Genomic DNA, 12,894 nt, shown 5'->3' on the forward strand with positions numbered 1-12,894 from the left:
TAGCGTGGGGTTGGGCGTGGTGCTCAAGAAACACACCCTGCTTACATAGCAGACATGTGTTTGTGACACTGATTACTGTGTTTACTTAGGATTGTAGTTTTCCAGAATTGGATCTCTGTGGTCTCAGAAATGTATTTGCATGTTTGTCCTGTAGACTATTCGACACGAAATTTTTCTCGGTCTTGGAAAGATGGATGCTGTCACTCTGATCTATTTGGTCTCTGATTCTGATCAGCCCAACTTTCGTCGCCAGTGACAGTTCATTGGAGAACTGTTTCACCTTGAGCTTCAATACCGAAACAAGTCTTCTTTCCTCATTCTCAGAGGTTAAGTGATGGGAGATCCACACTGTAACGACTTTGCTGTACATCAGATTATCTTGCACATTATGATGGACACAATTGTAACTCAACTCTTTGAGGGTAATAAAATTTTTGCTGTAGAATATGCGACGATTATCCTGAATGTCGACTTCATTGTGACTATTGATTTTCGTGGCCTAGCTGCAGCATATTTGTCACACTAGTTGTATCTGCTTGTAAATTTTACGCCACTCACAGATGTATGGCTACAAGTTACAGGTAACATCATAGTGTCCCTGAATTCTCCAAATTTCAATCAGTTCTGACCATTTGCTGCGCAGAAGACTAATAACATTTTTCTGTTTCTTCTTTATCATGCACGTCTGAAGGAAACCCACCATCATTCCACAGTTAATATTGTTCTTTGTCGTATTTTGATAAATAATTTTATTTTTAAGCTTACAGATGAACTCAGTTCTCTGGTTTGGTCGACCTCAATACAGCAGGCAAAGGAACTTCTCAGACTCTCTGATGAAAGTTTTGTGGATGCTCTTAATGATGCTTTGGTAAGTTGAATCCTGTCTAAATCTTATTCTCTTCGTGAAGTTAATTTTACTGATGAATTTTGCATATGTTTCTATTTGTTTAGTACAATACATTCTCATTTATGAGGACTGTGGGAGAAAACGAAGAGAGTCTACTTTTTGCCACATGTGTTACCTATACAATATAGCCCTGATTATCCGTCACTCTATTAACCGATCAGCAGATTATTCGACTGTCTTTCTCTCCCTTTTCTTTCTTTGCTGCGGAAAAAAGTATGTAGTGCTATAACATATATTAGTAGGCCTACCTATTCTTTTCTGGAGTCTGTTATTATAAGCCTTTATCCTTATATTACTACTGCCAGCAATAGGAACAGTTACCGGTAGGCCTACTCGAAGGCGTTTTTCTTATATTGGAAAATAGTCACTACCTGCTTTCAAAGAAATGGTTCCAAGAACGTCCGCAAAATTTAGAGGAAATCCGTGTAGCATTCAGTCCTTGTTCTACTGTTCGAGTGCCCGTACTTCAAAATTTCTATACAAAATATCTGCCATGGGTGTCAAAAGTGTTTTACTAATTATGGAAATAAAAATACAAAATAATTGATCGGTTTGGGAAAAGAGAAACCGCGGTTCAATTCGTATTAGAATGCGAGATTGTCGTTACAATTGTGCACGATTTAATTAAAAACAAGGATAAAGTGTATAAAGTCTGTAAATCTGCAACAGGAAACCTCTACTATTCTTATCCTTCCGCAAAGAATCAACGCAAGGAATTTACTTGACCCTTATAAACCCATTGTTGGCAACCGGGCTTAAGTTAGTGAACTTCAGATTCACAATCTAGACCACGGAGGAAATTATGAAACTGTATTATGCACTTATTTTATGAAAATATTTTATCGTACGGATTATCCGATTTTTTCGATTAACCGTCCAGTCAACCCCCTTGATTACCACGGATAATAGAGGTTCTACTGTACCACTTTGTGATTAAATGACTAAGAAGTATGTGTGTGTGCGTGCGTGCGTGCATGTGTAGTGTAATGAATGGATGAGGATAATGATGAAGATGGGGATGGGAGAAGGGGAAGCTGGTGCCGGCATGTAGCCTACTCCACAAAGAAATGCTAACCAGTGGAAAACTGAGGATTCACAAAGTAATGAGGAGACTCAATGTTAGAAAATAAATTATAAGCTATTCTTAATATTTGTATTCCAAAGCATTACAACTTTTTTTATGAAAAAGTCCCAGGTTTTCATGAATAAGGCGTTCACAGAAATCTTGCTCTAAACCTTTTAAGATGCTTCACTCAAAAATCGTCACCAAATGACTCTTTCCGCGTTTCCCCTATAGTCCTCAAATGTAGAGGATATATAACAGTCTTAAATATGCTGATGTATGTACAATATATTGTTATGATATTTTTTTCAGTGGAAGAAGTATCCTCGAGATAAAGTCGTTGATATAGCAACTCAGAAGTTAAATGAAATTCTCGAATCTATGTTCTTAAGTTCTAATGCTGTGAGACAACTTCACCCTAGTATTGCCAGTGTGGAGGAAGGTAGCAGAGCTGCTTTTCCACTTGGTTTCGGCCATTCTACCCGCTATGTGAGCAAGGGCGTTGTGCTGGTAGGGTACGTAACTTAAAATATTGCAATAGGTTACTCTTTATCCAACAAGTCCCTTTTCAATGTAAGGATATAGGTCATTCACGAACTGCAGTAAAGTAACAGTGGTAGAAAGTTAATGGCAAGGGAAAGTGAACCACTTGGAGATAAATTATGTCTCAACCTCTTTATAGACTACAAATCTAACTGAATTGGCTTGGAATCGAACCCCTAATCCTGATCCCCTTTGGTAAGAAGTTGTCACCCGAACTACATCTAAGCCAAAGACATTACTGCCATTTTTTTTACCCCTTTGTTAAGATAAATGAACGGGTCTGTTGTCGTCGTCATCATCTGTTGTTGTCATCACACACATATATTCTAAGCTAGGAAAATAAATTACCGGAAAAGAACCGCATTGTTAGGATTGCAATTAATAATAATAATAGTAATAATACGTTTATTGCTAGAAAAATATAGTACAAAGAAATAATAAATATGCGAAATTCTAGCACTTCCCTAAAAGAGAGTGATCTCATACTCAGGGGAGGATTCGATACATAATGAAGTTACTACAATAAAATAGCGTCCAAAAATAAATATTTACTCCTAATAAATTGCTTAGGAAGATTATTTATGACACTATCCAAGCATCTTTCGAATTATGTAAGCAGTGCCTAAATGATTGTTTCCTGTAATGCATTCAAGTCTGGTACCTCAGGAATGATAGAATGTGGACCTTTCTATAACATTTGTAGAGAAACAGTAATAATTGCTGTGAAGGTACTATAGTCGCGACGCTGTTATTCCCGGCCTGACTCCTCCTATTTGCTTACGTCTTAGGAAGTCAAGGCTCTATAAAGTCTAGGTAGGTAGTATCGTTCGCCATTTTTGTTCTTTCGTTGCGCAGCTACCATACGAGGAATCTATTTGCCACACCGTTAAACATTGTCATGTCGTAGCTTCTATGGTAATAAATCAAACGCACTGTAATTCAGCAAATAATTGAGCGGCAAATAACATCCTCGTGTGTTTTGTGCAAACGCCAACGAAAAAGCCAAAATGGCGGGCGATTATATTAAGTATTTATTGAGCCTTAGGAATTTCATAATGTCTTCATCAGCGAATCGCAAGACACACACGTTTAAATATAGCCGACCTGCAAAGTAATTGGCTGCTGGAAATTAGAGCGACGGGACTATAGTAATATGATTTTTCACATAGGTTGTATTTATACAGGATGTAAACGATATAAACTGCTATGAAATACTGGTGGTTGAGCACAAATAACACAGAAAAAAAAGTAAAATGTTGTTTTTCAGCAACTGTCATGGTTTTCCCTGGAAAAAAATGTGTTTTATGAGTCTAAATTTTTTGGAAAAGAGAATAGACAGTCATTATTTAGGCTGCTTTACCTGGTATGTACACTGAAGCAGTCGTTTGTTACTCTGTTGTGTATTGGTATGAGTTGGGTGCAAAGTCATTGGCAGTATGTAAATGTAAACAAATAATTAAATAATAATCAATCTTAAAAACATGGTATTTTACAAATTAAAAATAAAATTATAAGAAAAAATTACATTTCACTAGATACCGATATTTTGTTCAGTAGACCTATATGTACTACTTATATAATTTTGGTAGTTTATATTGTTTACACCCTGTATTTCAATGTTACTCCTTATGATGGGTATATTTCTATGAGTTGATATGACTACATCAGTAATTTGACAAGTTTTGGCGTTATCATACATTATGTCTCTGATTCATTTACCTCTACGAACACTTCAGACATATTCTTCTTGAGTTCAGTAGAGGAGCAAAAACAGTGGAAGCAGCTCGAAACATTTGTGTTGGAGAAAGTACTGTAAGAAAATGGTTCTATTATATTTTTAAAACATAACATCCCGTACAAAAGTTAGTGTCATCTACAGAAGATGATATAATACGCCTGGTGGGATAAAGAAGGCGTTGTGTACTACGAATTGCTTCTTGGGAATGTAACCATAACTGCTGACATTTATTGCAAACAACTCAAGATGCCTTTCGGTTGCAATTGAAGAAAGACAATCGTGAAGATTGCATAAAGTGCTGCTGCAACATGACAATGCAAGCTCCCACTTCACTAACATGACGAAAACAGCTATTCAGGAGCTGGGTTGGGAGGTCTCCCATACTCTCCCATCTTGCGCCCTCATATTTCCACCTTTTCTGACAGTCTTCAGGGGAACTCCTTTGATAACAAAGATGCTTTACAAACTTGGGTTGACGACTTCTTTAACTTCAAACTTCAAACCAGCAGATTTCTTCAGATACAGAATCGAAAGCTACCCCAGCATTGGCATAGTGTCATAGAAAATGTAGGAGAATATACGGTATTACTGATTAATTTCTATCTTCTATTCATCTGAAATAAAAACTTTTGTCACAGCGAAGAAACGCTACAAACTTTTGCATAAACTCAATAATAGGCACTAGATATCTCAAATAGGTACCAGTATGGTATTCAGTTCAGTGCTTCTTGAAGTGTATTTCAAAACAAAACCAACAGACTTAAACAAATCGTCCTTTGCCTAGCAGCTCAAAGACAAATTTTATTATAGGAAAATATAATTCATAATTTTTAACAAATCGTAAAAATTACCTGCATGTATAGTTGAATTTTACTGCAACTTTGAATTCTGATTTGATTATATGAGTCACACTCCTTTTTCGAACATGTCTCCACTTATTGTTCATGAGAGAAGAAACTCTCTGTATGAGCATTTCTACCGGTACGCTTAGAACAAAACTCAACAGTTTTTCTCAATTTGTAAAATTAAAATTACTGGTATTTGATTTTAAATTGATGAGCAGTGAAACCCATTTCTGGCCAGCTAATGCATCTCTGTAACAATAAAATTTACCATATAGGTAACTCATCTTCAATCATGGCAAAATTAAATGTTTGAAATAAAGATTTTACATTATGTAAAACATAGGTTCCCTATAATTGCGTGAAACGTCTATGTTCTCAGTTGGGTGTCATTGTCATATATGTACATGTATACGTATTTAACGAATTGGTTCTTATTTGTAAGGATTGTGAATATGATGAGAATGAAACAAATTTAATCCATTTTATGTGTTGTACTGGTAATGATTATTTTTTTCTTTATTTTTTTATTGAATATATAAAAGCCTACCATATAAGCGTTAACTGAATATATCTGTACAGTACGGTATTTACAATGGAAACTGTATTTCATCTTAATGATACATTGTTAAGCAATAGACGTCAGAATAATGTAACTAACTCATTGCCATTGCTAAGTGACTGATGTCAGAATAGTGTGACATAACTCATTGCTGTTGTTAAGAAGGTAACCAACATCAGATGTTGAAATTTTCATAACATATTAATCATATTTTGCCACTCGAGCATATGCGTTTTAGGTTAAAATGCTCGAAAAGGTGAAACTAGCGCTGAGGTAGTTCCAGTGATTTTGGAAGCGGAAATCGTTAAATTTATAAGGGATTTTTTTATGGAGATGCAGTTGATCCATATGCCAGGCATAACGTATTTTGATTTTTCACTTTGTATTTCAATAATTTTTTTGTCTTTGTATAGCCCGAATGTGTTAATCTGCATCATACTCTATTTGTGCTAGGTTTATATTTTATTTGTGCATATGTGTGTATGTGTGCGTGCGTACATGATCTAATCTGACGATGTCATATCCAGGCTTTGTATACTGGTTTCTCACAAATAAATATTACATTATTATTAACAAAAGCCTAGACTAACCAAACCTGTTACAGATTCGTATACTGGTATGCAAAACATATAAGCGGGAGTACGATGGGAACTACCTCAGCGCTAGTTTACCGGGAGAAAACACGGGAGCCGAGACTTTTAAAAACTAGGGCCGTAGGGGAAATCTCGGGCGGGGAATATGGAAACGTTCGCTCTCCAATCCTATCGTACAGAACGTATCCGAATCGATGCCAATATTTCGTAATACGCAAGCTTAACTGAACATGCCTGAACTATATATGTACAGTAGTCACGATCACGACCGTGATATAGTTCATGTTTGTTGGAACATAAAACGTGTACCTACTGTTGACATGAAGTAAAATAATATATTTATATTTTCAACCCATATTTTACGTAATTTATTTCATTTTCATTTCATTTATTATATTCCATAGATTTTACATTAGCAATGAAGCTTTAAGATGTGGAACAAGTCAAAATTTTACAAGATTACAATTCCAATTTTACAAATTTTTTACAATTTTCCTTCCTGTTGCATTTATTCGTAATTAACGCCATCTAGGAATAGCTAGACGAAACAAATTCACGATGGAAGAATGTGGCGGCAAGTCTGATAATATCAAGATGTTGAAGAGTTATTTTATTATTACTACTTCAAACTGATACAAATAATTCAATTTTAACTTAATATCTCTAATGCGTAAGTAACATTTTAATTGACTTAAGTTAGCTAATCGAATCTAACTAGTACTTGATTAAACTTCTCATTAAATTTGTACAAATAATTTGTTACGACTTTGTCGACTATTCCAATTAAATTTGTTTCTCGTATAGAATTACAAAAGTTCATTTTGAGCAGGGCAAGAGATATTAAACAAAAACTGAGAAACAATAGGGTTATGTTTTAAACACCACTGTTACGATCATCTTTAATAAGCAGAGCTGGATAGAGGAAAGAATGTGTTTGCGTATGTCTTGAACATGCAGTCCCTGCTCTTGATTAAGAGAGCAGTAAGTTTTCATTCCTTCAAAATCATTCCCGAAGCTTGTTGAAACGCTCTCGCACAAACTCTCCTTGTTGGAACAAACCTATAGAAACATTTTTGCTGTAGGCCTAATATTTTTTTACGTTATTCAAATACCTGTACCCAGACACTGTTTCCCTCATATCCTGGTATATTCCATAATATACCAATTTGTATAGATTGTCATACCTACATAGGAGGCATGCTGTAACATTGCGCTGCAAATCGGGAGTTCATGGGTTCGATTCCCGATGAGGTCATGGATTTTATCCATTGATCTAGTCCGTCTGGCCATATTGTAATCCTGGGGTCCATTCAGCCTCTAACAAAAATGAGTACCCGAGACATTTCTTTTGGGAAAAGGCAGCTAGCAATGTAGGACTGACATCCCTATTGCTATTCAGTACCGATTGCCACATGAAGTAGAAACCTTAAGATCCCAGCACCCAAAAAGGCCTCTCGGATACTATAATGGGATAACTTTCCTTACTTGTTAGCTTATAGCAAGCTATACCTTCCAATCTAGGACATAGGCCTACTGCCTGACATAATTTGCACGAAATTTCTTTCTTGATAATATGTTTACTTTTATTGTATTATTTTGTGTTCATTACCTGGTCTTAGGCTACAAGTATTTAGTTTCTCGTTTTGTAGCCTCCTATGAGATTATTAACCTCTTCCCTTACTATTTATTTTACCAGTTTTGTGAAAAAAGTGTCATATTATTTTATTTTCGTAAAGAAGTCATTTAATATTGCAGAATCACTGTACATCACTAATTTTCTTACATACTTAAAAAATCACTATGAAGTAGACAATGGGACTCAAACGAGTTAACTCGGGTTAATAAATTTTGACACATGTTAGCAATCCGAGTTAACTCGGGATAATAAGGGAAGTGGTTAACTGAAGTTTCTGAGTATATACTGCATAATCCCCATTCAGGAAAGTCAGATTTGATTTTGGAGTATACCTTCCCCTAGATAGAATGCTTTCTTTGCAATTAGGAATCCTATCTCCTAAGTAACCCTATGGTTGGGTCCCTTACCAGATAATACCCACGGCACCAGTGGGACGTGGGGATCACAAGGGCAGGGGCAATGATGACACTGATGTAGGAATAGAGTTGTGAAACCTAAACCATGTTTTTGTAGATGATAATGATGGTGGATATTATTATTACTATTGGTACTACTACTACTATTGTATCTTTATACTGTTATTTTATTTTGACAGGGATGCAGCACATAGAGTCCATCCATTGGCCGGTCAGGGAGTTAACTTGGGATTTGGAGATGTTCAATGTCTCTCAGATTTGCTTTGTGAGGCTGTCTTTAATGGCAGTACACTTGGTAAGTAATTTCAGGTTTTCTGCTAAAAACTAGCCTAGTTGGTTTCTAATGTCAAGCATTTGATAACTAAATCATTGTACCTCTCAACTAGGCCTAGTTTCCGATTAATTATAATACCTCAATTTAATACTTAATTTATGCATTTTGCACTAGTTGTGTTAGCGAGATCATTATAGAGATAAACATCGAGATTATGAATCGATATATTCTCACTTCTCCTCATCAGAAATCTCCCCCCATTATTATCAGGGTGGCATCTTTATTAAGAATTGGAAATTCAATACTCTTAGGAATTTTGCCTGTTCTTATATTTTTCGCGAAGAGATGTATATTTTATGTGCAGTAGATCAACTAATTGGGACCACAGTTTTGCATTCTCATTGTATAGAAATATCCCTTATTTTGTCTACAGAGAATACTTACAATAATTGTGAAGGTTGCGAACAAAACCAGTCATTTCCAAAATAATAGGCTATTTTTTTCAGGAAGTAGAAAAAACTGTATCGAGCCTTCACTTTACCCCTAAGTGAACGATAATTTTGTGTGTCGTGCTACGTCCGTTATTCTAATGGTGTCAATAATCATTATTTTAGTTATTTTCTGTGCATTTATAGACAAAATCTTTTGAAAATGTTCGCTGTTGTTCGAAAAAAAGCTATTTGACATTTATAATAGTAAAACATATACGTCACATCAACTGTATCATGGAGTAACGAATATAACATTACATGGTAATTATGTAGTAAGCATCTGCTAGGCAGTCTTCCAGCAGTAAGGGTCCAGAGCACATAGGGTTACATTACCAAATATATACATATACATTTTAATTAAATTTTGAAAATTTTCTTATGACTAGCATATTGTGAGTCCCTTTGCACTCTTAATAGGAAAGCATATGTCTCAGGGAAAATGCCGGCCTGGCCGGTGCTTACAACATAATCACCTGTACCATAGCACTTTTACAATAATTTTAATTTTAAAAAATTTAGCTCAACTATGTAAATGCACATTGCATGAAAATAAAAATACGAATTGAATAACTTATCTCCCTAGATACCCTTCACTTTATTCTACTGTATCATGGAAAAATGAGTATATTATAACACTTTTACAATAATTTCAATTAGCAATAAGATATTGTCACTCTTGCACATAGAAGTGAAAGTGACCGATTTTGAATGGATTGGTAATTGCAACATGTGCAATGTTGGAAATACCCGTTTTTGATACAAAAAAGACAATGAAAATATTGGCATTAGTATGATATGGAATTATCTGGTTTTGACTGAAAATACTGACTTTACCACACTGTTTCTCATGGAAATGACCGAGTTAGAATAAAAACAGTAACATATTCAGAAAGATGCCTCTCTAAACATACCAAAACCGTAAAAGCTCATTTTTGTTTTCGGTGGAAATGATCGATTTTGTTCGCAACCCCCACAATTATCAGATGGTGGTATGACAATGTCACAAAGGTGAAATAAGAATACAGAGAAAAGCAAAGTTACTGAACAAAATATTCTTCAAAGTTCATTTGTTCACAAATTTTAGAGAATCTGCCAGGAATCGAATTCCTGTGTCCTTTGATGAGAAACCATCAGTTGACGTACTGAGCTATGCTTAGCTCTTTTTTTTTAGTAGGTTATACATTCAAATGTAAGTAAGAATATGCTATAGTTACATTGCTGAATCATGTTATTTTTCAGGAAACATGGCACATCTTCGAAAGTATGAAACTCTGAGACAAAGGCATAATGTACCCACAATGCTGGCAGTTGATGGCCTACAGAAGTTGTATGGAACAACATTAACCCCTGTTGTGGTTCTGCGCAGTTTGGGACTCCAACTTACACATGCACTTAATCCTGTAAAAGTAGGTACCAGTACCTTGATATAAGAAGTGTTCGGTATATTAATTATGGTCATCACGCTTTTATCAACACTATCATCACCTCACAACTATTAACTGCCACTGTCACCACCACTTCCATCACAATTGTAATCACCACTGGCTATTGTTATCACCACTACCATCATGACAGCTATAGGGGGATCCAGGTAGGGACTAAGGGGAATTGAATTGAATTTAACACAGGGGGGGGGGGCACTATGGCCCAGCACTGATACCTGTTAAGATCTGTTGCTGACCCCCTGGTGACGCATTCCCAAACCCACACCGGCTGACCACACTAAGGTTCTCTGTGTGCCCAGATTTCGAGGAGGCAACCCCACTTGTCCCTAGGCCAGCATTCTCCATGCGTCGCCAGTCAGCGTTTGGGGAATGATAACGAAATGGAGAAATGGTGACGGAATGATGTAAATGTCTAATTTGGGGAAAAACGGGAAAAACCCCAACTGCGACCTTGTCCACCACAAGTGTCACTATGGATTTAGACCTGACTGGGAATCGAACCCGGGCTGCTAAGGGGAACTTTAGCCTCCGGCCTAGTATATATGATAATAGTTATATTAACATCTTGATTAGAGAAATTTTAACACTATATCACTTCGGAATATAAAGTTTATAGATGCTTTCACGTGTTAAATACTAGGTTACCTTGTTGATGGCACCATCGTTTGCTATGGGCACGAGGATGATGAAATTGAATATAAAATTAGCCATGCCACGAGACTTCTTTCAGCAATATCTCAGCATCGACACCTGTGCAACCACTTGTTTTGTTTGATTTGTAATTGCGAGTTATCCAATATTAAAGTGATAATAGACATACAATACACTTTTGAGTGAATCTTGGTGAAAAATTTGTTGTGAACTGGGACTAATTTTGAAATATTGCTTCATATGAAGAGAAAGTACCATATATACTCGAATACTCCGTGCATATTTTTTCTGGAATTTAACAAGAAAAAACTGAGGTGCGTGCATAATTTGAAATAAGATTGGTACGGCTTCTCCTCAAATACTGGATTCTATTATTTTACAGTGTTGTCCAGCCTTGTGCCATGGTCTGTGTGGCATAGGGTTGGGCAACACAATTATTTTTCAGAAGTCAATTACAACGATTCAGTCATACTACATTACAAATCGATTCTAACAATTCGTTCATGTTTCTTCCCAGTGTGCAATTCCAACTATTCTTTTGAATCATCAATGAACGACTCACAGGACTCTTCCCTTTGCAAACCACGGGTAGAACAAAAACATCTCTCGCATAGGTGGCATGAGAAGTGAGATATTGGATGGTCTTTTTCTGATTGGCTGAAACCATTCATCATGACCTCCATTAGCATACAAAACTGTCAAAAATAGTGCTTCCTAATTTTCTATTGTAGGTAGATTCCCAGATGCTTCTACAACAGCATGTGAAGATTATGACGCATTTCTTAAAACAAATTGATATTTTATTTAGTTTTTGAATACTTCATTATGTAGGATTAATTTCTTGTAAATAAAACACAAATTACAGCTTTTTTTTTTTTTTCTTTAAATTTCCTCTCCTAAAATTAGGATGTACGGATTATTTGATGGCACAGAGTATTTGCGTATATACAATACATTACTTGTCCTTCATTAATTACTTCTCTCATCATTAGATCCATACTTTCCATTTGTAAACTGAAACAAAAATTAAATAATCAAACCAACACAACTGTAGTTTCATTTCCGAAACTGGATGAAGTATTATTCACTCATGTTCATGTTCATGTTCATTCAATCACATGAGCTGTATGAGTAAGGAACATACAAGCTGAAGCAAAAGAAAACTGCTCATAATTACTTCAGTGTATCAGTTGCCTAGAAATGTTGTTTCAAGTTTTTGTTCTTTCTTGAGCAGTTCCTTAGCAACTGTATTAATATCACATTTAATAGTATGTGATGAATAGTATGTATACGACATAACTTTTCTTTCAGAAAATGATTATGAACCATGCCGCAGGATGAAGAGAATGCAAGGAACAATTTTTCATAGAAGCTGCTTTTCATATCATGTGTAAGTATAAAATTATTTGTACAGAATAGAATTCTTGTAAAACAATAAAACTTTATATTAGTCTAGTGTCGTTTATCATTCTTCCTCATTCAGGACCCTTCCTCTTTACATCCAGTTTCAAATACTCCTGTGATTTCCTAACACTTTGTCGATGTTCTGAGACTCGGAGAAACAAATGACAGTCAGAAATAACTGAAAACTACATACGTCATATTCTGAATTAACGAAATTGCATATAATATCATGTGTAAAACGTTATGAAAATTGAGTGTGATTTGAGATTTCACGGTGATCAACGTGATGTGAGGATTTTGAGTATTTATACCATAGTTTGAAAGGCATG

General features: G+C 35.6%; 1 protein-coding gene across 1 annotated transcript in view; it reads left to right on the forward strand.

The window, feature by feature from the left end:
- Positions 1-12,616, forward strand: part of Coq6 (ubiquinone biosynthesis protein COQ6, mitochondrial) — a 94,439-nt gene extending 81,823 nt beyond the window's left edge. Inside the window, exons 6-10 of the mRNA XM_069832543.1 lie at positions 761-868; positions 2,283-2,485; positions 8,480-8,595; positions 10,305-10,471; positions 12,473-12,616. Of these exons, the coding sequence (XP_069688644.1) occupies positions 761-868; positions 2,283-2,485; positions 8,480-8,595; positions 10,305-10,471; positions 12,473-12,502 (624 nt within the window). The 3' untranslated portion in view covers positions 12,503-12,616. The remainder of the gene's footprint in view (positions 1-760; positions 869-2,282; positions 2,486-8,479; positions 8,596-10,304; positions 10,472-12,472) is intronic.
- Positions 12,617-12,894: the final 278 nt, after the last annotated feature.

The sequence above is a fragment of the Periplaneta americana genome, chromosome 8 (genome assembly GCF_040183065.1).
Source record: "Periplaneta americana isolate PAMFEO1 chromosome 8, P.americana_PAMFEO1_priV1, whole genome shotgun sequence".
Lineage (NCBI taxonomy): Eukaryota > Metazoa > Arthropoda > Insecta > Blattodea > Blattidae > Periplaneta > Periplaneta americana.